This window comes from Heteronotia binoei, chromosome 12 (genome assembly GCF_032191835.1).
Source record: "Heteronotia binoei isolate CCM8104 ecotype False Entrance Well chromosome 12, APGP_CSIRO_Hbin_v1, whole genome shotgun sequence".
In the NCBI taxonomy this organism is placed as follows: domain Eukaryota; kingdom Metazoa; phylum Chordata; class Lepidosauria; order Squamata; family Gekkonidae; genus Heteronotia; species Heteronotia binoei.
Genome location: NC_083234.1, coordinates 42,098,031 through 42,122,711, shown reverse-complemented (window position 1 = coordinate 42,122,711; position 24,681 = coordinate 42,098,031). Strand labels below are relative to the sequence as shown.

Below are 24,681 nucleotides of genomic sequence, written 5' to 3'. Positions count from 1 at the left end.
CTGCAACCAGAACTGCATTTTAAAAATAACCTTTGGCTGCATACAGCTTGACTTTGGCTACAAGGACCCTGTAAAGTTTTGCCCAGATACTATCATAAGACTTCTTGAGTATAAGCAGAAAAAACTTTATTAAAAGATCAGGTAGCAACCATTATCAGCAGGCAATCACAAGACTGTCTTGCCAGACTAACGAACGAACAAAAGTTACAGGTCAGATATAGACTAATCTTAACAACCTAGCACCTTTTCCCGCCTCACCTGCTCCCTTGTAAAGTCTTTGAATTATATTCCCAGGCCTCAGTGGCACCCTCCTTCAAGGCCACATTCCAGTGGCTCAGACATCTCCAGTTGATATCAGTTCTCATTGCCAGGGAGACTAGATTAGGCAAGGCTCCCTCCCTGTAGCTGGATCCTCTTCATCCCAAAGTGAACAGACAATGCTAATTAATATGTCAAGAAATACAATAATAATTCATAAAGAATTATACAACTATGTAATAATAAACATACCAGAATATGACACTACATAAAGGACTAGCATACTGGTTGAATACTAATTAATACAAAATAATTGAGTATCATAAGCAAAGACAATCCTGGTGGGAAAAGCAAGCTAATTCAGTAGGCAAATACAGTCTAATACAGTGAGGCATACCATTGCCAGGGACTTGTACCTGACAGCCCCTCCTTAAGTGCCTTCCTCAAACTGTACCTGGGGTAGCATGTACCCACCACTCCACCCTTAGTATGCCACCAGATTCCGCCCAGTTTCCCACCATCAGTCTGAGAAGTAATGATGGGGAACAGCTTCGAGTTAGCCAGTCTTCTTCTTAGAAAGTCTTTAATTAGTTTCAGAATGTACCTTGTTTAAGAGTAATCTTACTGTTAGAAAAGAATCTGAAACTTTTATGAACTGGATCTTCCACAGATAATCTTAAATTTGCATAAAAGTTCATTAGGGAGGTATGTTTTGGAAAATACCTGGAGACTTTGGGGGTGGATCCAGGAGAGGGTGGAGTTTGGGGTGGGTCCTCAATATGGTACAATGCCATAGAGTCCACCCTTCAAAGCAACCATTTTCACCAGGGGAGCTGGTCTCTGTCAGTTGAAGATCAGTCATAAAAGTGGGAGATCTCTAGGTCCCACCTAAGATTCACAGTTCAGATAAAGAATTGTTTGGTTTTTTTGGAAAAAGTGTCCAGACTGATGCCTTTTTCTTCAAGGAATTTTGTCCCTGACTAATTTTAGATGGATAGGTGTATTAATCTGTAGTAGCAAATTAAAACAAGAGTCCACTGGTGCCTAAAAGACTCATAAAATGTATTCTTCCCCAAATTTTTGTGAGAGAGAGTCCACTTTGTCAGATGTTTCTAGAGCATCTGATGAACTTAACTATGACTCACGGTCGCTTATAGGAGAATTGATTTTGAGAGTCTTTAAGGTGCCAGTGGACTCCTGTTTTATTTTGTCCCTGACAAAGTCCAAAGCAACCCCTATTGCTCTGTTAGTTAGGTTACCTACAGAAATGTATACTACACGAGTACTCTCTCTGATGTAACACCACAGCAAGGAAAGGCTGTTAGCAGAAACCTTTCTTCATAGCAGGAATGACCAGGGGATGGCACTGTGTCTGGATCTGGCCTCTGGTGGCTCTCGCCTCATCTACCCAATCCATGATTCCCACCATTCCTTTCAGAATGAAGACAGAGATGTTTTACAAATTGTGAGCAATAGGATTATTCAAAATTTTAACACTGAATCTCTCTTTTGATTTTGGTATGTAATACATACATCTACCTGTTTTCTACACTCAAGCACACTCACTCCGTAACTGGGAAACCCTGATTTGTTCATGGTACCTATGTTGTAGAGTTCTGCCACTTGCAACAGTGCTGGGTTTAGTGATAAAATATGCTTCCATAACTAGAGCTGCTGTCCAGAGAATAAAATAGCCCAGAGATCTTATGGACCATCTCCCAAGCACACTTAGCATAGTGATCTAGTCTGTCTAGGCCCACAGTGTGGACCATACCTTGTATCCATCCATTCTTTGGGGCCTTTCTTATTCTACATTATCTCCAATCTCACTGCAGTTTGCTTCTCCCCCACCCCAGTGATTTAATTCCCCTAATGAATTCCAGCTCCAAGCTACATCAAAGCCCCAAATACATTCCTGTTGAGAGAGACTATAAAAGAAGCTGCACTTCTTCTGTCCTCCTCCTCCCTGCCCCCCCCCCCAAGTTCAGAGTCTGGCACTGGGGGCAGGGGACTTATCCACTGCATACAGCTACTGTGGCTGTAGCTGGCACCCCCTGGGATGGTGGGGGTGGAACAAGGCAGCTTTTGATCCTGGTATGGGTAGGCTGCTGTGTTCTCCCTGGAGGAGGGCAATAGAATTAGGGTAGCGCACAGACACACCATCTGTGCCTCATTTGAAAGCCATATAGCGAACACCCTGTGGGAGAGGCAAGCTGTCTGTGTTGAAGAAGCACCATCATGGTTTTTTATCATGTGTGAGGTGAGAGAATTTCTGTGACTAACCCAGTCCAGATTCACACAGAGATTAGTTGTATATGCATGCTTCTAGCAGGCGATCTTAAATTGGTACATGTTAAAAGTGTTCCCCCTCTGTTTCTCAGAGTTGGGATAAGTTAATTCATATATATATAGTACAAAGCCCATCCATACTACTAAGATTGCATTCCCATTGCCCACAGCTAGAATATAATACCAAAAAGACCAAAGAAGAAGAACAAAACAATGAAACTCTAAAGAAAATAAATATCAGGGTTTTTTTGTTGTGCAGAAACTCTGTAATATACACATGAATGACTTATGGCCGTATATCTTATGGATTAATTTGTTAACTGTCTAGAACAGAGGTGTCAAACATGCAGTCCAGGGGCTGAATCAGGCCCCTGGAGGGCTCCTATCAGGCCCCCAAGCAACTGGCTGTCATCTGCTTCCTTCTCCCTCTCTCTTGCTTCCTTCTGCATCACAGCTTGCTTTGCCAGACTTGATCAACTGCACAGGAGCTACAGAGCAAAACCTCTATTTATTCCATTGGCTGAGACTCCTCCCCTGGGGAGGAGGCAGAGCTTGCTTTGCCAGACTCTCTCAATTGCACAGTAGAGCTATTGAGCCAAGACTCTCTTCCTTCTATTGGCTGAGGCTCTTCTCCCCCTTCTTCTATTGGCTGAGACTCTTCCCCCCACAGCCCCCTAGGGAAGGAAAGAGCCAGGGCTTCCTTTGCCCAGTTCCACACACATGGCCTGGCCCCAACAAGGTCTCATTTGTGTCAGATCTGGCCCTCTTAACAAATGAGTTCGACACCCGTGGTCTAGAACTTCTTGGGAAGCGGGTTATGAAGATGGATATGAGCTAATTTTTGCAAAGACAATTTATTCTGTATTATAGACACAGCATCCTGTTACTTTTAATTATGGAACTTTCTAAGGACCAAGTAGGTGTGGAATTGTCTGGTTGTACTATCTTCAGAAAGGCCTAAAATATTACAGGGCTCAGCTGTTTGCACTGGGCCTTGTACTGGGCCTTTCCAATATAAAGGTTAAGGTAGGCATTAGTCCACACATTGCTTAGGGCTAGAGAGTTTTTAAAATGTGTTTTCTAAGGATCCTTTCACCATTTTCAGGTCTCAGCAGTTTTCTCCCAGCCATACCAATGGTGAAAGTTCCGCAGAGATGCTGAGCATACGATTTCAGGTGAGCAATGCAGGATTAAAATTTATGGACTTCTGCACTGTTCTCCTTAACCCTTGTACAATATTTTCTCCTTGCATGCACAGAGAGGCAATTAAGAATTATTCCCCTAACCTGTTAAGTTTACATTTATACAACTCAAAGCAGCAGTTTCCCTTAAAATGTTTAACATTGTATTAAAAGAAAAATACTAGTACCAGAATACAGAAAAGTGCTAGATAACAAAAAAAAGTCAATCCAACAGCAGCTGTTATCAATTACCTACTGAGGTCATCAATAAATGCTCTCTTACTGTTAGATTTGTGCTCTCTGTTCGTTTTATGTCTGTATAACTTCTGTAAAAGTTTCCATTTCAACAGCACCAAGAATCTTCCTTGATCTCTCCCCAGCTGATGAAATAGAGTCTGTTTTCCAGTGTTATCATTCAGACATTATTAGTTGCTAATGCCTGCCAAAGTGTCTTTCATTGATAGTGAGTGATCAAATATGTAAAAGGATAATAAATAATTTTACATCCAAGAATCTAACAAACCATTTCACAGTTTGTTTCAAATAGTTCCACTGTAAATTGTGATAAAAAAATTATTCCATCAGTCTGGTGTTGGAAGTATTGGCCAGATCCATATGCTATCTCCTTTATTGTCTAGCCAAAGTAAGATGCAGCCTTATATAGAATTTGTACTGAGCATCTGATAGAGTGAAGCAGAGTGCAGGTTTGCCGATAAACTGTTTATCCATTCCCCTGTTTTATCAAGAGTTACAAAACCTATTTCATTGAATGGTTGAGTTTTCAAGTTAATTTGGCATTTCAGTACCCATCAGTGTGGCAAAGATTCCAGGCATTAGATAAAGCGGAATCATGAGTGTGGGGCTGACTTTGTGTGGGGGAGAGCTGGGCAAGGATCAGTGTTTCCCACACTCATAAGCTTGTTGCCCCCTCATGTACACATGTGCATACTCCATCCCAGAGAAGGCAACAGATCTGTATTTCTTTAGGCCCCACTGTAGGGCTTAAAGGAGAGCAGAGGACTCGTGACCTGATTATTCCTCCAGGCACTACTTCTGGCAGAGTCTCCCAGAAGTCCCTGGGTCAAGGTTGCATTCCTGTTGGGAAAAGAGAGGCCAAACTTCTCTGATCAGTGGTAGGCCCTCTGCCAGGATATGATCCTGAGTAACAACCCTGAATGACTGATTGCCTTTATGTGTTCACAGAAGATATAGAACAATGATAATGGAGTGCTAGTGCCCCTATATAGAAAGCTTCATAGGGTGGAGTTGCACTGAGCAAGGCCTGCCCTATGAATGGCAGGGTAGGGCAGTACATTTTGGTGGTAACATTAGATGGCTGCAAATGTCAGTTACTTTGTTTACTAAATTTTTACCACTGTGCAGGAACATCACTTAATTTTTCTGTTTTGGGTTTCAAAATGTCACTGGTTATCGGTCTGCAATCTGTACTTTTTCATATCTGTCTGACTGTGACTTTCTCCTATAGGATTCTCTAAGAACCAGAGATGACGGTCAAAGTTCATTGAGATCTTCCTACTCTAGTCCAGCTTCCATCAGCCCACGACCCAGCAGCCCCTACTCTCCTTCATCTCCTGGATTTCGTCCTGCCAGCCCATACAGCCCACAGAGGCCCAGTTTGCCCAGTGACAGCAGAGGAGAGTCTGTAGTCAATAATCGCAGGTGTGTAAGTAGAGCTCTGGTGGGTCAGGTGGACGATTTTCTGCTCCACACATTCTGTTTCCTTCAGTGGCCAGACAGGTTTTTCCAGGATGCTCACAAACAAGGCATGAAGGGCAACATCCTTTCATGTTTTGTATCTGGACAATTATTACTTAGAGCAGGGTTTCCCAAACTTTCCCCACCTGTGGCCCGGTTATTTTTACACTTCTCCTTCGTGGCCCGCTAAAATTTGGGGGTGGAGCCAGGAGACTTTAGGGGTGGAGCTGGAAGACAGGAAATGATGTACAAACAAGCCTAAAACTCTTGCAATATTTTGTTTAGGAAAGGTAGGAGAATAGTGGGATTTTGCAATGCAATTGTAAAAATAAAACATTACGAAAAAGCACAAGGGCCACACAATACAAAACTAAAAATATAAAATGCTCTCAGCCTGGAAAAACATGAAATGGCAGAGCGTTTAAAGCTTTTCCCCACCCCAGGTCTCCTCGGATTAGCAATGGCAAGGAAGGAAGGAGGGAAGGAAGGAATGAAGACGGGAAAAGACTGACTGACAGAAAGAGAGAGAGAGAGAGAAGGAAGAAAGACAGGGAAAGAAAGAAAGAAAGAAAGAAAGAAAGAAAGAAAGAAAGAAAGAAAGAAAGAAAGAAAGAAAGAAAGAAAGAAAGAAAGAAAGAAACATGGAGGTTTCTTTTGATTAACATGGTAACTATTGATAGACCATTATTTTCCCCCAAATTTGACTAACCCTCTTTAAAAGCCACTGAAGTCAATGGGCATCACTTCATTTCTTCAGATGCTGTCCCACCAAAGCAGGGATTTAAGGATGAGCATCTTTCCAATGTCCTCCACAGAGCAAAATAGAATAAATAATTTACTTTGTTTCACTGAGATCTCACTAGCTTCCTTTGGTAATTCTTTCATGCCTTTATGGACATCTGACATTGCAGCTATTTCCCAGATGAGTTTCCCACTTCAAATATATGTAAATACATTTTAAAAAATTGTTTTATGGTTAATATATTGCTAATATTGCTATCGTAAAGCTGCAGTACTGCAGTCGGAGCCCTTTGCTCGCGACCTGATTTCGATCCCAGTGGAAACTGGTTCAGGTAGCCAGCTTCAGGTTGACTCAGCCTTCCATTCTTCTGGAGGGAAAGTGTAGATGACTGGGGAAGGCAAACCATCCCTTAAAAAAAAGTCTACCGTGAAAACGTCGTAATGCGATGTCACCCCAGAGTCAGAAACAACTGGTGCTTGCACAGGGGACTACCTTTTTAAAAAAATATTGCTATATATGTTGTCTTTTTTTTTGTTTCAGCGACTTGCATTTGTTATATCAGAATTTGTGCTTCTTTTTATGTGTCTCATTTAGGCACATTTTTAAAGGAAACGTCCTTATCTTGTCTATAGTGTCCTTGACTTTGCTAGGACTCATACTGCTGTCCTCTTGGAGTTGTATGATTTTTTTCCAGATCTGTGATGCACTCTGTGTTTTGGATCCTGTTGAAAATCTCCACTGACAGAAAGATTTCCATTTGCAGAGTGCAACTTTGGTTCTTCCCCCTAAAACGCTGTTCCTGGGGGACAGGGCCCTACAGGAACAGAATGAGTTGGGAGTTGGGGGTTTACTGTGGGAGGGAAGGGTTGGCAGAACTCTCACCCCATGCAAGCAGGAATGATTGGTGGAATTCAACCTTCTGATCATTTCTATTATGGTGGTTTGAAATGCATTGCAAGTATTCTGAAAAACGATGGCTCTCCTAAAACATCTTTTTAGCTAATCTATTAATTTTTAGAAGGTATGCAGATAAGTGACTTGATAGGTGGGTGCCTAGTGAGGGCTTTTGTGAGTATGGTAAATTTTCCTACTTGCCCACTAGAGCAGGGGTGGCCAATGGTAGCTCTCCAAGTGTTTTTTTGCCTACAACTCCCATCAGCCCCAGCCATTGGCCATGCTGGCTGGGGCTGATGGGAGTTGTAGGCAAAAAACATCTGGAGAACTACTGTTGACCACCCTTGCACTAGAGTTTTATTTGGGATCTGTTGCTCCCCCTCCCTCCATAGCATAAGATTGGTCTCCTCATATCAGCTTTCTTTTTCTAGCTTCCAGTCTCTGGGGAGTTCTTTTGGAACCTCTGATGAACACTGCCAGCCCTCCCATGGGCCTCAGAATCCAAGCAACGGACAGGTGAGGAGGTAGAAAAGTCCATACTGTTAGTGCTGTGAGATTTGCCATGAGTTCGCTGTGCAGTCCCAAGCAAGGCTACCTATAGGAATTATGGGACTTAGGGAATGTGTGATGATGGGGACCATGCCACTGCCCCTTTAAAGGACCCAGATATGTGTACAAAGCTGGGGGACCATGTGCAAGAATTCTAGTACTCACAGACTTAAGACTTCTGGTAGGCAGTGAGGTGGGGTATGCACAAGAGCTGATTTGGGGGTTCCCCATGATTTGTGAGGATTTGGGACTAATTCACTCAGTTGTATTCCCGCTTCCCACTGGGCATCTGTGTACCTGGGGTTCCTTCAGTCTGTATTTAATACACTAGTATCTGTACTGGTCCTGACCTGGAGACCCCAGGTTAGCCCAATCTCATCAGATCTCAGAAGCTGAAACAGGTTTAGTCCTGACTAGTATTTGGATGAGAGACCACCAAGGAGTGCCAGGGTCATGACGCAAAAGCAAACCATCTCTAAACATCTCTTGCCTTGAAAACTCTACAGGGTCACCATAAGTCAGCTGCAACCTGATGGCAAAAAACCCCATAAAATGTGTTGTTTGTGTGACATTTCAAGCAATTTGTTTGCGGAAAGTGGCATATAGATATTGGGGGAGGGAATAACCCCTACCTCCAGGAACGTATAACTTGACAAACAGAGGGAAAGGAGAGGAAGGTGGGGAGATGTGAGCAAATCTTCCTTGTTTAGTGGCTGGACTCCTTCCCTTTTAACTCAGTAGGAACTACTTCAGCAGGTGAAGCTGCTGCCATCCTTGAGGCTTCATGTCTAAGAGGGATTCACCTTCTGTTTTCTCATTGTGCGGCTGTTAAAGGTTTCCCTGCAAAAAGCCCATGGAGCTCCAACTGCATCCTCTTATGCTTGGAGCCAGCATGATGTAGTGTTTAGAGTGCTGGCCTAGGATATGGAGGATGCTGATTCATATCTCCACTCTGCCATGAAAGCTTGCTGGCCAACCATAAGCCAGTCACCACTCCTCTCAGCCTAACCGACCTCACAGGGTGGTGGAAGAGGGGAGAAAGTTACTGTAAGAATTTTTATTGTTTGGGAAGAAAAGCAGGGTATAAATACTGATTCCTCCACCTCCTTCCCCCCCATTCTCTCCCTGCTCTTGGGATGCACTTGAAAGTGCATTCTGCAGCTTCTGCTTTGTCTGTTCCCCTTCTGGCCAAGCATTTAAGCCCTTTGCTTTGCTGCTGTGACCTTGTTGCACTCTTACACGTGTCCCTTCAGGCAGCAGCACACCTGGCTTGGGGATGTTTGCTTGTTTCTACCTGGTGTTTCCAAGCAACAGCTGGGAGCTGAGGAGGCAGAACCAGTTTGGGGAGGTGGTGCCTGCATCTCTTGGACACAGGAGGCAGAGGAGACCTCCCAAAAGCTCCTCTTCTCTCTCCTTGCTCTTGAGGCCTATTAAGCAGCTATTCACAGCAATCCCCTAGCCTGCCTTGGCCAGAGGGACCTGTTTGTGAGGCTAACGGGTTTCTTTGTGCATGGCAGCTCCTTTGCAGGATCCCTTGGCCCTGAGACTACTTTGCAAGGAGAGGCAAAGAAGCTGAAACAGTGTTCAACTTAAACCAAGCCTTCCCTATAATCTCAGCAGCTGGTGTGGGGTTGCAGCTCTCAACAACTGCACAATGTGATGGGTTTTGTTTCCTCTGATTTAGATTTGTATTGAATTTTTCCTTGCAGGAGTCTTTTACTGTTTTCCCCCCCCTATGGTTTCCATTTCTAGGTGTAGTTCTCAGTAGCTTATTTCCAAAGGAAATGTGAGTCTGCACTCTTCTCACCAGTTGGACATGAAGTGCCTTGGTTTTCAGTAAGGAAGGGAAGGGTCTGAAAAGTTTGTGGCATGGATGTCCAGGGAGGATCTGTGGTTGTAGTAGCACCATGGAGCATAGGACACATGAAACTGCCTTATACTGGGTCAGATCCTTGGCCCATTAAAGTCAGTATTGGTCAGTACTTAGACAGACACAGCTCTCCAGGGTCTCAGGCAGAGGTCTTTCTCATCACCTGCTGCAAGATCATTTAACTGAAGATTCCAGGGATTGAACCTGTGACTTTCTGCCTACAGAGCCATGGCCTCTCCCAAATACGGAATGTGGCTTCCAGTGCTGAAGCTGGTTAATCCCTACAGGTTCTACAGAGCTTCCCTTTAAAATAAGGGCAAAGTTCTAGTTCTTATGACAGAGAGAACTTGGGAAATGTGTGGGTAGTTCTTTGTTTGAAATGCTTAAAAACTAGAAATAATGCAAGGTGGTCCCAAACTCTCAGAAGCTTGTTTCCTAAGAACATTCCTTTGTATTTTCCTATTTCCTTTCAATCTTGCCCCTCTTACAAATGCAAATACTTCTATTTCCTTCCTTTTGATGAACCACAGTGCCAGGTTGTGCATTAGAATAAAGCATGCTGACCACCCTATATAGGTAATTTGAATTGCAGAATTTTGCCTTTCAAGTAGCAGAGTTGTTTGCTGATCTATAGCCCACCCTGTTCTGAAGAGCCTGGGCAGGCAACACAAGCCAAATTAAAACAAAACAAATAAACCTGCTTCCCCCTAGTGAAATAAATTCTTTTAATTCTTTGCCACTGCAGCCCATATGGATAGATTTCAATACATGTGAGTTGCTGAAATCCAGCCTGGAAGCCAGTCTATAGTGGGAAGAACTTCCATAATCAGAACAAATGTGAACCGGGGGGGGGGGGGGGGGGGCTCTTGTTGCACCTTAGCCATATCTGATTTAGAGGTGAGAGCATTCAGATGCTCTGGGAGCCGAATCCGCACAGATACGCATATGCCCCAGAACCAAGTAAGAAGCTCCTATGTGGAACCAGGTAGCACACTCTGCAGTTGCCACAGACCTTCATTGGCCCTGTTGTAGCTGCTTTCCCTGAGTTGATTCTTCTGGAATGCCCACAGTCCTTCTCAGGAAAAGGTTCCTCTCCTCCTATGGTCTTTGAGCCCCTTGCCTCTGTGCCCATGTGTCTTGGCATCCCCCTCTTCTGTTGCTCTTGGGCTGGGTGCTGCTATTTGTTTGCTTGTTCTGGCTCCAGGGGCTGGCCCGCCTTTGTGTTTTTGCTACATTCTGGGGCTGTTTTTCAAACCCAAATTGGGAAGCAAGGTTGGCCCCAGAGCATGGTGTTTGCCAGCTGGCACCTTGCTCGCCCCAGCCCCACAGCCCCTTGGCTTCTTGGTCATGTTTTTCTTTCCTTTCTCACATTTATTTGCTTTAGCTCTTGGCCTCCTCTGCTGGCCTCCTCCCTACCCAGTGGTTTCATCAGTGCTGGGGGCCAAGATTAAGTGTAGAGGGTGGGTTAGCTGAGACCTAGGCCTGGTTGGTTCTCCGTTATCTTATTTCCCCCAGAAAAATTCTTTAATTCCTTGAGCCAAGACACAGAACAATCTTTAACGATTTCAGTTTCTTCATCATCAGCCTTAAAGTTGTGCAAGTCCTCAGTAGTCGTTACTTTTGTCTTCTTGATGTTCAACTGTAATCCTGCTTTGACATTAAGCATTATAGCCTGCAAACTATCCTTCTGGGTACAGAAAGGAACCTGAAGGACTTTATTAGGTTCGGCATCCAACCAGCCTTTTGCTGCTTCTTTAAAGTAAAGCTACCTCTTGTTAGGTCATCAGAACTGCTGTCTGAAAAGGCAGTAGACCTAATTCAGGCCAGACTCATACCCTGGTCTGCTGACTTCCCCCGGCCTGTCAGATTTTGCCTGGGAGGTACAAGCAGAATACTTTTGAAATCAAAAACTGGCAGCTCGTAACTTGATGAAGGTGCCTTGCTGGAGAGAGAGTGTGTGTGTTTGTTTCTCTCTGTGTGTGTGTGATATTTAGCAGGTCTCTTAACAGCTGGGAAAAATTGCTTCATTTAGCAAAACAAAAACAGAATGCCATGAAGGCATAAGCTGAGTATCTGTGTGGGTTTAATCATCCAGCAGAGCTGGCAAAGTGTGCCTGCAAGTTGGGTGGGCGCTCTAGACCCAAGGATCGTTCTTTGCGCAGGAGACAAAGGGGTGTTGTAAGGTCTAGCCAGGGGGAAACTCCTTTTGGACCAACCTGGCGACCTAATGCCAGAATGGGAAATCTCCTCCTTATTCATTTTTAGTGACTGGGGTGCGGTGGGGGGAGAATGGAGATTGTGAACGGTGCTGATTAGTGCGTTTCTGTCAGGTCTCCTGCACTCTGCTGCTCCTAGGCACATTTGCTTCTACTTAGGCAGGGGTTTCTCCTTTCTTCCCTCTCCAAGGCCTTTAAACAGGAGCAGATGCAGTAGAGAAAAGGGAGTTGCTTTTGGGCTGGCAATGCTGTGCCTTTCAAAACAAACTGCTTGGGTGGGGAAGAATAGGGTTGAACTGACACACGGGGCATGGAGTAGGTGGTAGTCCTTCTTCCATCCAAGCACTGCTGGCTCTCCCTGGGTAGAGAGACCTCCTCCTTCCTCCCTGGGTAGAGAGACCTCCTCCTTCCACTCTCTTGTTTCTTCTGCATGAACTTGGGATAGGGCTCTCTTCAGCTTGCATGGTGCTTAGATTGGGGTGGGAGGCAGTGGGTCCTTCCAGAATATCTGGCTCCTCAGAATAGTTTCAGAGATGAGGCAGCTGCTGGTAAGTAGGATGGTCAATTTCAGCTAGGGAAATTTCTGGAGATTTGAAGGTGGAGCCTGTGGACAGTGGGAGTGGGAAATACCTCAATGGGTATGATGTCATAGAGTCCGCCCTCCAAAAAGCAGCCATTTTGTCAAGGGGAACTGACCTCTAGTCTGGTCAGTTGTCATTTTGGGAGATTTCCAGGCCCCACCTGGAGGTTGACAGCCCTACTGGTAAGAGAGAGGGCAGGTTAATTCTGACAGTGGTGGATAATATTTTTTTCAAGTTAGCTGTATGAGTGCCATTTTAAGGAGCGCAGCAGTGTATTTCTCCCCACCACTGCCAGTTCCATGGCATGATTTTGCCTCTAGTTAAGGGGCGGCTAAACTGTGGCTCAGGAGCCACATGTGACTCTTTTACACATATTGTGTGGCTCTTGAAGCCCCCACAACTCTGTGAGCTGGCTTGGATAAGGCATTTCTCTCTTTAAATTCTCCAAGCCAAGCCAACCGGTAGCTTGGAGAATGCATTTAAAGTTTCTTTATTTCCACCTCTCCCTCCCTCCTTCCTCCCCCATCTGTTTTCCTTCCTTCCTATGCTGGATTAAACCCTGTAGAGGCCCCTATGCAGTCAAACTCTCAGGGGCCCCCTTGTAAATTATCTCAGAGTCGGAGTGCCCACCCCACCACTGGTAGCCCCTGCTGCAGCCTGCAGGCACCTTCTCAAAATGGCTGTCACAGGAGGCAGAGCCAGCCCTACAATGACTGCTGCACCATCAGTCACACAGTGGTGGGACCTGCTGCCAAAATGGTATTAAAAAAATCTGCACAGCCAATCAGAAGCCTTGGTGGGCCAGATCCCCATCTTGTTCCGCCTACTTTCTAAAAATACTTGGTGAGTGCCAGAAAAAGAGTTGGCAGGTAACATGGTCCCCACAGGCACCATGTTGGGAACTCCTGCTGTATATCCTGCAAATAAGGGCCAAATTATGTGTGAGGTAGGAATTCAGAGATTGGAGTGCTGCAGTGTATAACTTGGCCATACAAAATAGCTGCAGGGACCTCCAATATGAATTGGGCCTTCAGCACTGGAGAAAGTGGACATAACTCCCCTCCACTACCATCCCTCTGACTGAAAATACTCTCCCCCTGCCCGGCCCAGCTCAGGCAAGGCAAAAACAGTACTTGCTATGCCTGTTTTTCCTCTACCCCCAATCTGAATTTAATGGAGTGGGTATGAGGGAACTGTTTTGAGTCTCGCTGCTTTTTATTGCACACAGATGACTCCACTTTGTTTTTATTGTCTGTGATTATATTGTTGGTTTGTACTGTGTGGTGTGATGGTAAGACTAGGACCTTGGAAATTTCAGTTGGAATCCTTGCTTTTCCATGGAAGCTTGCTGGGTACTTTTGGGCCCAATCGTATACTCTCAGCCTGACCCACCTGAAAGGGTTGTCATGAGGATAAAATAAAACTAAGGAGAAAGATTGCCCATAACTCAGTCTTGTTGCTTCCCTCCCCACCGTGCTATCCTGAGATTCAGTCTCTTGATACTTGTTAAGACAGGAAGAAGCAAATCTGAGTTCAGTTCCTCACTTTTCACCACCAACCAACTTCTACGCCCCTGTTAATCTGTGCCACTCTTCCCCATTAGCTGCTGGGAGAATTGAATGCAGATGGAATTATGAGCATGGGCTGCCCTCTCGTGGCTGGATTCTGCCCTAGAGCAACCACATGCACTGGTTGTGAAAGGCTGACCTCATGTCTCCCATCACACCTTTGGCAATCAGTGTGTCCACCTACAGGCTTTATACTCTGGCTGTGAGAGCTTGCAGTTGAGTCATGGCAAGCATGTGCAAACTCCCATTTCCGTCCACAGGAAATAACCTCAGTATAGCATTAACTTGCTTTAGCCCAATTCAAGGGCCCATCTGTAATCCCATAACCTGGGAAGGGATTTGTGGTGTTTTTTGATTTGTTGGCCTTTTTAAACATACCCTCTGCAATTGCATTGGCATTCTGTGTCTGTGGTAGTGTGCATTTTACTGTCCGGGCAAGTCATTGGTGGGCCTGGTGAAGGGGCTGCATGTGTTACAGTGGGGTTCCATGTCTTGGAGAGAGGCAGGCTAGTCTGGTGCTCAGGCTGTTGTGTGCCACAATTGTATAAGAGCATGGGAAAAGTTCAGAATATATAGCTGGGAGACATAAATTAATCTCTAGAGAATCTCTGTACTGTTGTTTTTTTAAAAAATCAAGTTTCTAGCCCTAATGGGGTTAGACACAGTGATGCTTGAAGCGTGCGAAATTATAGAAAGAAGCAAAAATGCTGAATAAGCTTTCTAGATGTTTTGAGGCAAAGCTTCAGTAGCATTCAGAGCTTCTTGACCCTCCCTTGGAAATAAGCTCCTTTATGGCTTTTTTTTCTTAATCTATAAAATTTAAAGAAATGTCACTCCTGTAGGGGCAGGGCACAGAATATGTATTGCCTCAGCAGACAATATTTGTTTTGCCCTGATCTGGATAGCTCAAGGTAGCCCGATCTTGGAAGCTAAGCAGGGTCAACTCTGGCAAGTGCTTGGATGGGAGACTTCCTTGAAATACCTAGTGAAGAGGACTGGGGCAGGATCTATTCAGCCACCTCTCTGAATATCCTTTGGGCCCCCAGTAGGGATGAGTTACCAGAGGTCATGAGTTCCAGGTTCAGAGACACATGCACACACACACACGCACACACAAATATACAAAAAATAGCAAAGAAAGAAGAATATGCAATTTGTTTTCTAGTATGAAGTACACACTGCCCTGGCTATGTCCCCTATTCCAGGGAGGAAACACAGGCTGTGTGGCCACTCCTCGTTTTGTAGAACAGGCAGTTAAAACACTGGATGGTTAACAGACTTCTCGGAGACTGAATGAAGCTTACTGGTGTCAATTAATGTTACAAACACGGTGTAGCTGGAAGAGTTTACAGAATCAGGCTCTTGAAGGGGAGGGGAGGAGTTCATCCGAACGCCATACCCAGGAAAGATGCAAGTGGCTCAATGTAACTGTAGCATTTTCTGTCTGTTGTTTCCCACTATATTAGGGATGGCCAAACTTGCTTAATGTAAGAGCCACATCGGATAAACATCAGATGTTTGAGAGCCATAAGACATGAACATCAGATGTTTAAGAGCTGCAAATAGGTGGGGAGAGGTGGAAAGAAAGCAACTTTAACTTTAAATACATTTTCCAGGCCACCGACTGGCTTGGCTTGGAGGAGCAATTTAAAGAGACAGCCTTCTCCAAGCTGGTCGACGGGGCAGAGGGGGCTTCAAGAGCCGCACAATATGTGTGAAAGGGGCACATGTGTCTTCCGAGCTGCAGTTTGGCCATCCCTGCACTATATAAAAGAGGGGAGCAATGTTCCTTTCCCAAGTTTGCACTTTCCTGCAGAATCTTTCTTTAAATCCTCTTTTCATTTTTTCCCCTGTGTCTGCTGCTACAGGAGCGGAGATCTTTCAGCACCAATGGGTCTCCCATTACAGTCTTGCCTCCACTGAATGGTTCTCCATCCCCAGGAGCATATTCACTCTGCCACCCTTGGGAACTGAGGAGGGACAATGACAGGAGCTCTCCCTCTTATCACAGACGTTACAGGTAACCTGTGTAGCAGAGTGACTAATCAGGAGCACTTAAGCCCAGTCCAGCCATGAACAGAAAGGATTGTGTACAATTTTTAAAAAACAAACAAACACACCTTCCAACTCTTCAAACTGTGCTTTGAGTTCTTTGGAGGATTGGGTCCCTGCTGTGAAGGCCCCACCTTCTTTCTTGACAGGATAGGGCTGCCCAAACTTGTGCCTGATGTTGTGTGGCCTTTTAAAGCCATCCCTGTTTTCTTGAGGAACTGGGCAGGGCAAGGGTTAATCATTCAGAGCAGCTGTTGAACTGAAGCCCGGAGGCTGGGCAGGTCTAGGCGTCATGCGCTGGGAGTGTTCCACCTGCTCTCGGAGAAAGAGAGAGGAGAGAGTCTGACTAGGCTTTCCAGAGAAGGAAGAAGAAAGTCATTCAGGTGAGAGGGTAGCGGAATTAGTCACTTGAGTGGAGGTAGATAACCTGGTCACTCTCAGAGGAGCTGCTGTAGCAGAAGCCACTTGATGTCCCCCCTCTGTGCACTTCCAGGAGGTATGGCTCTCTTAGGACTTGGAAGGACAGTGCTGTGAGAGGGGCCGTCTGCCTTGGGTGGGTTTGTCTGGGATTCTAGTCCAGGGAGTCCGATAGCTAGGATTGTCTGCTTCAGCATCACAAATCTTGTTTAATTTTTCTTTTGTATGATTAGTTTCTTTACTTTGTGGTAGGATGGAGGGCTAAAAAACTAGAGTTTTGCCATTAGTAATATGGGAAGGGGGAACAAAGTTTCTCTGAGGTTGTGACTGGAGAGGCCTTTAAATGTGGGTAATTGTCACTTTCTGAAATGGCCCTCCGGGAGTAAGAGAAGCCCCTTGTCTGTGCCTTGCAAGTCTTAGATAGAAGAGGAGACCTCTGTTCACTCAATTCCATCTCTGAAGTCCTCCAAAGGATCCCCTCTCATATCAGTCCTCTGAAGTATCTTTTCTAGAAGCACTGATACTGAGAGTCTCTAGATCCCTTGGGGGGCTCATCTCTCCCAGTTGCACCCCTTCTTTCAGGCTCTTCTGAAGGATGCTTGTGAGGGAAGACTGGTTTGTCCTGTCCTCTTGGATAAAAACTTAGAGCCTCACTTTCCCAATTCTCCTTTCTTCCCTCTTGTCTCTCTCTAGTCTGGATTCGGAACCAGCCATGCGTCGTTTAGAAGGGGACTCTGAAGTTTACAAGATGATGCAGGAAAACCGTGAAACCCGGGCCCCACCACGACAGTCGAGCACTTTCCGTTTGCTCCAAGTAGCCCTGGAGCAGGATGAAAAAGGTAAGAGAAATGAGTGGGAACGGAGGCTACAATTCGGTAGCAGAGCAGGGAGAGGGTCAGCATTGTGTACTGACTGATAATAGCTCTCAAGGGTCTCAGGCGGAGGTTTTTCATAATGCCTATGGCTCCATCCTTTTAACTGGAGAAGCCAGAGACTGAACCAGGACCTTTGGCATGTAAAGCAGATGCTCTACCACCGAGCCACAGCCCCAACCCCATGATAGAGCTGTCCTTGTGCAATGCCATTCTGGTGGTCTCTTCTACCGACCCCTCCGCTATTTGATCATCAGCCCAGATAAGGTTCCAAAGATGTGTTGGGGCAACTGTGTTAGTGCCCAGATAAGGTTCCAAAGATGTGTTGGGGTAACTGTGTTAGTGCCCAGATAAGGTTCCAAAGATGTGTTGGGGTAACTCATGTGTTAGTGCGAGTCAAGGAAAGATCAAAGGGATGTGGACAGGGCTGCAAACTTTGATCAGCAGATTTAACAAGTAAAGCTTTTAATTTAAAGCAAACTTTAATTGCCAGTTCTGCGAGTTATGGGAACGTCTTGTTTACTTCTGGAGGCTAGCTTGATTTGTATGTGGTTGTTATAACAGGGTTTTTTTAATGACTAAATTTGACTTTCCCAACAAACAACATGTGGTAGCTTACAGTTTAACATACCAAAGCTATCTTGTACTTCCTTCAGTATCTTTTGGAAAAGTAGAGTTTTGATAATATGCATATTTGAATTCATTGTAATTGAAGGTAATTCATCAGTAAAAGGCAAGATCATTAAGCGCGGTTGACTGGCTGCCCTGCTCCTGACTCCTAACATGCTTTCTTTGTTTCTTTGGCAGAGGGCACAGTGAATCACTACCCCAGCCAGCTGTCTCCCAGCACTCACAAGCCAGTCAGCAGTTCTGCAGCAGGCACCCAGAAGCTGCATGTGTGTGAGAAATGCGGCAGCAGCATCACGTGAGTGTTGCTGATCCTTGGTGTGGGAGTCTGCTGCGTTGGGAGGAAGCAGATGGGGATTGGAGAAAGGTCTCTCATGAGAGTGATGCTCTGGAAGGATGAGAGCTGACTCTGCTGTCCCCCAGGGCTGTGTGCTGCAAGGGATGCTCTCCCCTTGTTTAGAATAAAAGCTGTAAACAGCTGTTTTGGCCCATGCAAAATCCAGAGCAAGAAACAAAATCCATGTTCTACCTTTTATGGGAGGGGGTGTTTGTGCTCTCAAGTCACTTATGACTTAACAGTAACAGGATGAGAGCTGACTTACAGCTAACCAGTGTGATGTAGTGGTTATGTGTGGGACTCTTACCTGGGAGAACCGGGTTTGATTCCCCACTCCTCCACTTGCACCTGCTGGAATGGCCTTGGGTCAGCCATAGCTCTGGCAGAGGTTGTCCTTGAAAGGGCAGCTACTGTGAGAGCCCTCTCAACCCCACTCACCTCACAGGGTGTCTGTTTTGGGGGAGGAAGATAAAGGAGATTGTAAGCTGCTTTGAGTCTCTGATTCAGAGAGAAGGGTGGGGTATAAATCTGCAGTCTTCTTCTTCACACTGTGACTTAATGACCTTCAAAATGTATCCTTAACCACCTTGCTCAGGTCTTGCAGACCGAGGGCTGTGGCTTCCTTGATTGAGTCCACCCATCTTTTGTTGGGTCTTCCTCTTTACCTGCTACCTTCAACTTTTCCTGGCATTATTGCCCTTTTCAACCACCCTTGTCTTCTCATCATGTGACCAAAGTATGACAGCCTTAGTTTAGTTGTTTTAGCTTTTTGGGTGAGTTCACACTTGATTTGATCTAGAAAACCCACTTGTTTGTCTTTTTGGTGGTCCATGATAGCTGTGAAACTCTCCTCCAACAAACCTTTCAAACAAACCTTTTGTTAGGGCCAGCCAGAATATCACAAAGCATTGTGTAAGCTTTCAAGTTTATCAGAACTCTTCATCAGGCTAGATGTTACAGAAGTTTTAAAAATGGAGGCAAAAATCAAATTGTCCAAGTCATGATCTTAAGACCCTACCTTGCCAGCATTTCTGAAATTCTAAAACAGTTTGAGTGCCATTTGTCTTTTCAGAGGACATAATGCTCTCTTTTGTGCTCTTTGCCACAATGCAAGTGCTGTAATCTCACACCTGCTGCAGTTAAACTAGAGTCTGTGAGCCTATCAACATCTAACACCAAAGACTGGCAAGATAAGGTCTTTGGCCTGGGAAATTTGTTTCTTCTTACTTTGTGTTTAAATTCTTGAAATATCTAGCCTGATTTATTTCTGTATAATATAGTGGATTCTATGCATTGATGAGGTGAGGTGGTAATGATAACAAGCTCTTTATTGAGTACAGCATGGTAGGTGGCTGCACTAACAAGACTGGCGAATGGTGCCCTCTGAGCCAATTATATACAACAGTGGGTTCCTTCGCAAGCACGTTATTGGGTCATTCAAACTGGCAGGGGGCCTGTGATTGGGTAGGGCAGACTGGATTTAGATCCTACTGCCTTGTTCCCAAGTCCCCGAGCTCAGTCCTTCAGGCTCCAATGAGCCAGGCAGGAATACCTTTGCTAACAATATTGACTCACATATATAACACTGTGGGTTTTAAAAAAATAATTAAAACATTTATATACTGTCTTTTCTCATGGTTCAAGGTGGCTTCTAGTTGATGAAGAGTTCTGATGAGCTTGAAAGCTTGCACAATGTTTTGTGACACTTTAGTTGGCCGGAGGAAAACATTACACAGATTTTGTCCCCCTAGTGCCTACGCTTGGTATTATGATAACCTTTGTAGAAAGTAGGTTATGTATCACCATCTGGTGGACAGACAGGAGAACAGCTCTTTGGCATTTCACATGCCCACAATGTGTCATGGCAATCTGTAATTAATTTCATGGTTGGTAAAACAGCAAAAGAGTCACAATAGAAAGAACACTAAATAATGGTTGTTTGGCAAGGGAGAGATGCAGTAGTGTGTGTTTAGTAGTAATCTACTGTTTATTTGTGCAAGCATGTTGATTTTAATATTTCATCATAGTTTGCATTTGAATTCCCTTCCTTCTCCAAATTGCTCAGGGAAGCATGCTTTGGAGTTATCCCATTATTCCTGACAACAACACTGAGCCTAGGTTAGTCTGAGAAAGGGTGGCTGGCCCAGGGTTTGGTACTGAGTAGGGGTTTGAACCTAGCCTCCCAGATCCAAATCAAATACTATGGGGCTGCTTCTACCCAGAGAAGCCTTGTTGTGTAACTCTCATTGCAACAGAATGTCTGCACAACAATTTACTTACATTTTCTTTCAGTCAGCTCCGCTCCCTGTGGTTGCTGTCCCCACTACCACCACTGGAGACCTTTTTTTAAAAAAAGGCGATTCCTAGATTGCTATAGCACAAATTCTCAGACTGGGGGGGGGGGGGGGGGAGATCTCAGCTTTTATTTTTTTAAAAGTAAGTCTCTGGCCTCTCTGTTGCAGCCTCCTGCTCTCACAGCTTTTAGTTCACAGAACAAACTTTCCCGAGGTCAGAAAGGTGCCCTATGTAGAAAGTGTGTGTGTCTGTGAAGATAGTGTTTAAATCACGGTGGCTTTTAGCACCAAGGTGGATTCCAGATGGAAAAGGTCTTCCATGTTGCTTTTTTATTTTTGTATTTTTTGTGTTTGTGTGTCTGCACCTGGAAGTCATATCGACTTCTGGTGACTGATCCCTATTGGGGGCCTGGAGGATATTCAGGGAGGTGGCTGAATAAGCCTGCCCCCACCTCCTGACTGGGTATTTCAAGGAGGTCTCCCATCAAGGAGGTGCTAACCAGAGTTGACCCTGCTTAGCTTCCAACGTCTGACGAGACTGGACTTGCCTGAGCTATCCAGGTCAAGGCCTCCATGTTGCTTTAATGGCTGCTGCAAATGCAGAGATACGTGTGTCAGTGACAGAGCTTCCACACATGGCAATGTTCTGCTACTTCCCTCTATCACTTTTTCTCTTTGGTGCATGCTCTGCAGCAACTCTGTTTTGGCTTTCTGGGGTCATGACTGCTGTGGAGACTCACTACTCTCTTTTTTGTTATTCATACATGTTCTATAACCATTCACAAGATCTGAGTCCAAAATGGCACCTTTAAGACCAACGTTTTTTTCAGGGTATGAGTTTTTGTGTGTGCTCACGAAAGCTAATATCTTGAATAAAACGTCGTTGTTCTTAAAAGTGCCACTGGACTCAAACTTTGTTCTACTGCTTCAAACCAACACAGCTACCTGCCTGGATCCATTCACAAGATTGTTTGGAAACCCAAGCAGAGAAAAACCGCAATATGGAAGCAGCCTATGATGGTTTTTCTCTTAAATGGCTAAAATGGCACGGGAGGTTTCTGTAGTTTTGCTGGGCACTGCCCACACATTTCCAAGATCTTTCCACATTCCTAAACGAGCTTGTTTTTTAAAAAAATAATAAAGCCAGTCTTTGCCAGGATATTGGCATTTCATTTCTTCACCAAGTACCATTCACATTTCTGAGGTGGACTCTGATTTCTCTTGGACCATGTCATGTCTTTGTGGGCCTCCCATTTACCTGCAGAGTGTGAGGAATTATCTGCCCTCAGCCCCAGTTTCCCACCCTGAGGAATTGAGGGGGTGGGGAATTGTTTCCATATATTGAGACTCTAGGAATTTCCCCTAGTTTCTGTGGTAAAGACCATAGAGACCCTGGGAGGTGGCCTAGAGCAATGCCAATGAGAAACATCACATCCTTCCCAGGCACTGTCCCCCCCCAATCTCCCAGCATTTGCCAAGGTAGTCTTGAGAATCTGATGTCTGACCTTATCTTTTGTTGTCTCTTGCAGAAACCAAGCAGTGAGGATCCAAGAGAACCGCTACCGCCATCCCTCCTGCTACACCTGCACTGATTGTGGCCTTAATCTGAAGATGCGTGGCCATTTCTGGGTGGGCGAAGAGATGTACTGTGAGAAACATGCTCGCCAGCGCTACCAGGGGCCAGGAGTGGCCAGCCCTGTCACTGCAGTCTATTCCCAATCCTAAAATGTATCCAAGCACATAAGAGCTTCCTCCCATAACAAATCTGTATGAGTACCAGAAGTTCCCTGGGTCTCTTTCAACAGGCTCTTCTCCTGCACCATCTCAACCAATCGAGGGGATCTCTTCCCCAACTTTTTTCTGATGAAATGGTTAGTGCCTTCTGCCAGTGGAGATCCATCCAGGAAAGTGAGCTTCCAGTACAAAGCAGAAGGGCTCAAGGATCTTGGGAATAGGGCTTGCGTTTCACCAGTAGAAAATGCTTTCAGTTGACAGGTTCTTAGCCTGTTTCTTAGAAGGGCACTTTCCATGTAGCACAAGCATGTTCATGTTTGGCATTTGGTGGCTTTGGAGGGATGGGAAATGGTGGCCTCACGTGGGGCATGCTGTGGGATGCAGGGGTCCTTGCCCGCATCACCACTCTTCTTTTCATACCAGGAGTGAAACCCAAGTGCCTCTTGCCAGCTACGCTCTCACCCAAGCAGAAGGCAACGTTGCTCCCTTTTGTGGCTCTAGCACCTCTTTCTCCCCACAGCCGCCAACATCGTTGCTTCCCTGTAGAAAATGGAGAAGTGAAGTGAGGTGGGGGAGTCTCGAAAGCTGTGGGGCAGCTTTGAATATTGACTCTGTAAAGCTTCTCTAAGATCTCTATGTAAAATGTAATATATATGTATAAATTACTTGCCCTGTGCCTTTGCTTTGTGAAAACAAAGAGCAGTAGAAATATTTTTTCATCTTTTCTCATCACTTTTTTGGGGGGCTTCTAGGAGCACAGCTCTGTACCCTGCCAGTCAGGGCACAGGAATTTTCTTGGCAGCCTTTAGTGGGTAGATGCCTTGAACATTCAAGATGGGTTGACTTCTGGATTCTTCCAGATATTTCTAGGGAGAGCATGAGGAATTTGTCATGATTGCAGAAAGAGTGGAGGGGGCCCACTATCTCCTAATAAATAGGGCACTTCTGTCAGCTCTTTGGGTGGAGGGAGACCAGTCATCATTTGAGGGAGGATGTTGTGGTGGTTCCCCTTCAGGTGCACAATGAAACTTGGCCCCAACAGGAGTGCACCTGGTTATAATGGTCAGGCCTTGAACTTCTAGGCTTTCACTTTACATAGCAGTGTAACCTGTATGCTTAAGCTACTGCTGGCCTTTGTGCTGATGACAAAGTAAGTTGTTATTTTATAGCAGCTGTAAGATACCGGGGTTTGCTGGAACTTGGAACACTGACATTCTCTTGGGCCTATGAACCCCTGTGTGCTTTTTCTCCATTGTAGCCTTGTAACAATTTGCTTCATTCTTAGTGTGGGCCTGGGAATAGAACAATTACTGGCAAATACTCCCCTGCAGTTCTATGTTGTGGTGTGTGTGCATTCTAATTGCAAGTAGAACTAGATGCTATTGTCACAGGTCTCAAGTTCTGCCCTGCAGCACTTATCTCCTTCCTTGTGATGCTTACACACCACTTACAAAATGATATGGGGTATTTTTGTTGTCGTTGTTGGGGATTCTGCAGTTGCAAGCACATTTTGTGTCGGCAGCGTAATTAACATAGCAGCAGTGCACAACCTGATTAAAGGTTTATTTAGGAATTAACATGATAGTAAAGAGGCGAGACACAGATGGGGTCCTAACTACACCTGTAGCTGAGAGAGAGAGTAGACTAAGTGTGGAACATCTGAGAAGAAGCAGGATGTTGCCCTAAGACTAGCAATCTGGAGACAGACAAGGAATGACTCTTAAAAGAGAGAAGGTGTTGACTTCACTGACCTATCTGTCTTCTTGCTGCCCTCTGCGGGGCCTTTTTTGTACACCAGACATTGTCTGTTCCAACATTTTGCACTGATAACCAGAATGCATTGAGGATATGCAGATATGCTGTGCATTTGCAGTAATTCCTGCGCTAAGAATCTCAAGATACTACTCTCTTGAAAAGCTGAGGGGGTGCAGCAAAATATGAAAGTACAAACTGTAGGGTGAAAATCAGCTTATAGATGCATGAAGGAGTGAGGGGGCTGGCAGCGGCCTGCCAAATCCAAAAGAATCCTTGCACCTTTCTGTTCTCTGGCAAGTAAACAGGGGAAGGCATCACATGTTCTTTCGTTTCAACGCAAGCGTACTGCTGCAGATGTGCTATGTGTCTCCGTGTGTAAAGTATTATCAAGTCACAGCTGACTTGCGGTGTCCCCAGCAAGGGTCTTTCAAGGCAAGTGAGAAGCAGAGGTGGTTTGTCATTGCCTGTCTCTGCAGAGCCTTCCTTGGTGGTCTCCTTTCCAAATACCAACCCTGCTTAGCTTAAGAGATCAGGCAACACCATGCTGCCTTCCCTCTGCAAACATGCCACATACCAGCCTAAAAAATAACTCTGTATATGAGGACATTCTTAAAAATGAAATATACATACTTGGATCCTCTTTCCTTCCAATTGTAGGAGCCTTGCTACGCTGCATTAGAGTCCATGTTCTCCAGCAATCTGTTTTTAGCCAGAAGCTCCTGGGAAACC

General features: G+C 45.1%; 1 protein-coding gene across 1 annotated transcript in view; it reads left to right on the top strand.

The window, feature by feature from the left end:
• PDLIM2 (PDZ and LIM domain 2) overlaps positions 1-22,908 on the top strand; it is a 52,205-nt gene extending 29,297 nt beyond the window's left edge. Inside the window, exons 4-10 of the mRNA XM_060250699.1 lie at positions 3,653-3,722; positions 5,215-5,408; positions 7,512-7,596; positions 15,733-15,884; positions 17,027-17,172; positions 18,013-18,130; positions 21,993-22,908. Of these exons, the coding sequence (XP_060106682.1) occupies positions 3,653-3,722; positions 5,215-5,408; positions 7,512-7,596; positions 15,733-15,884; positions 17,027-17,172; positions 18,013-18,130; positions 21,993-22,188 (961 nt within the window). The 3' untranslated portion in view covers positions 22,189-22,908. The remainder of the gene's footprint in view (positions 1-3,652; positions 3,723-5,214; positions 5,409-7,511; positions 7,597-15,732; positions 15,885-17,026; positions 17,173-18,012; positions 18,131-21,992) is intronic.
• The last annotated feature ends 1,773 nt before the right edge of the window (positions 22,909-24,681 follow it).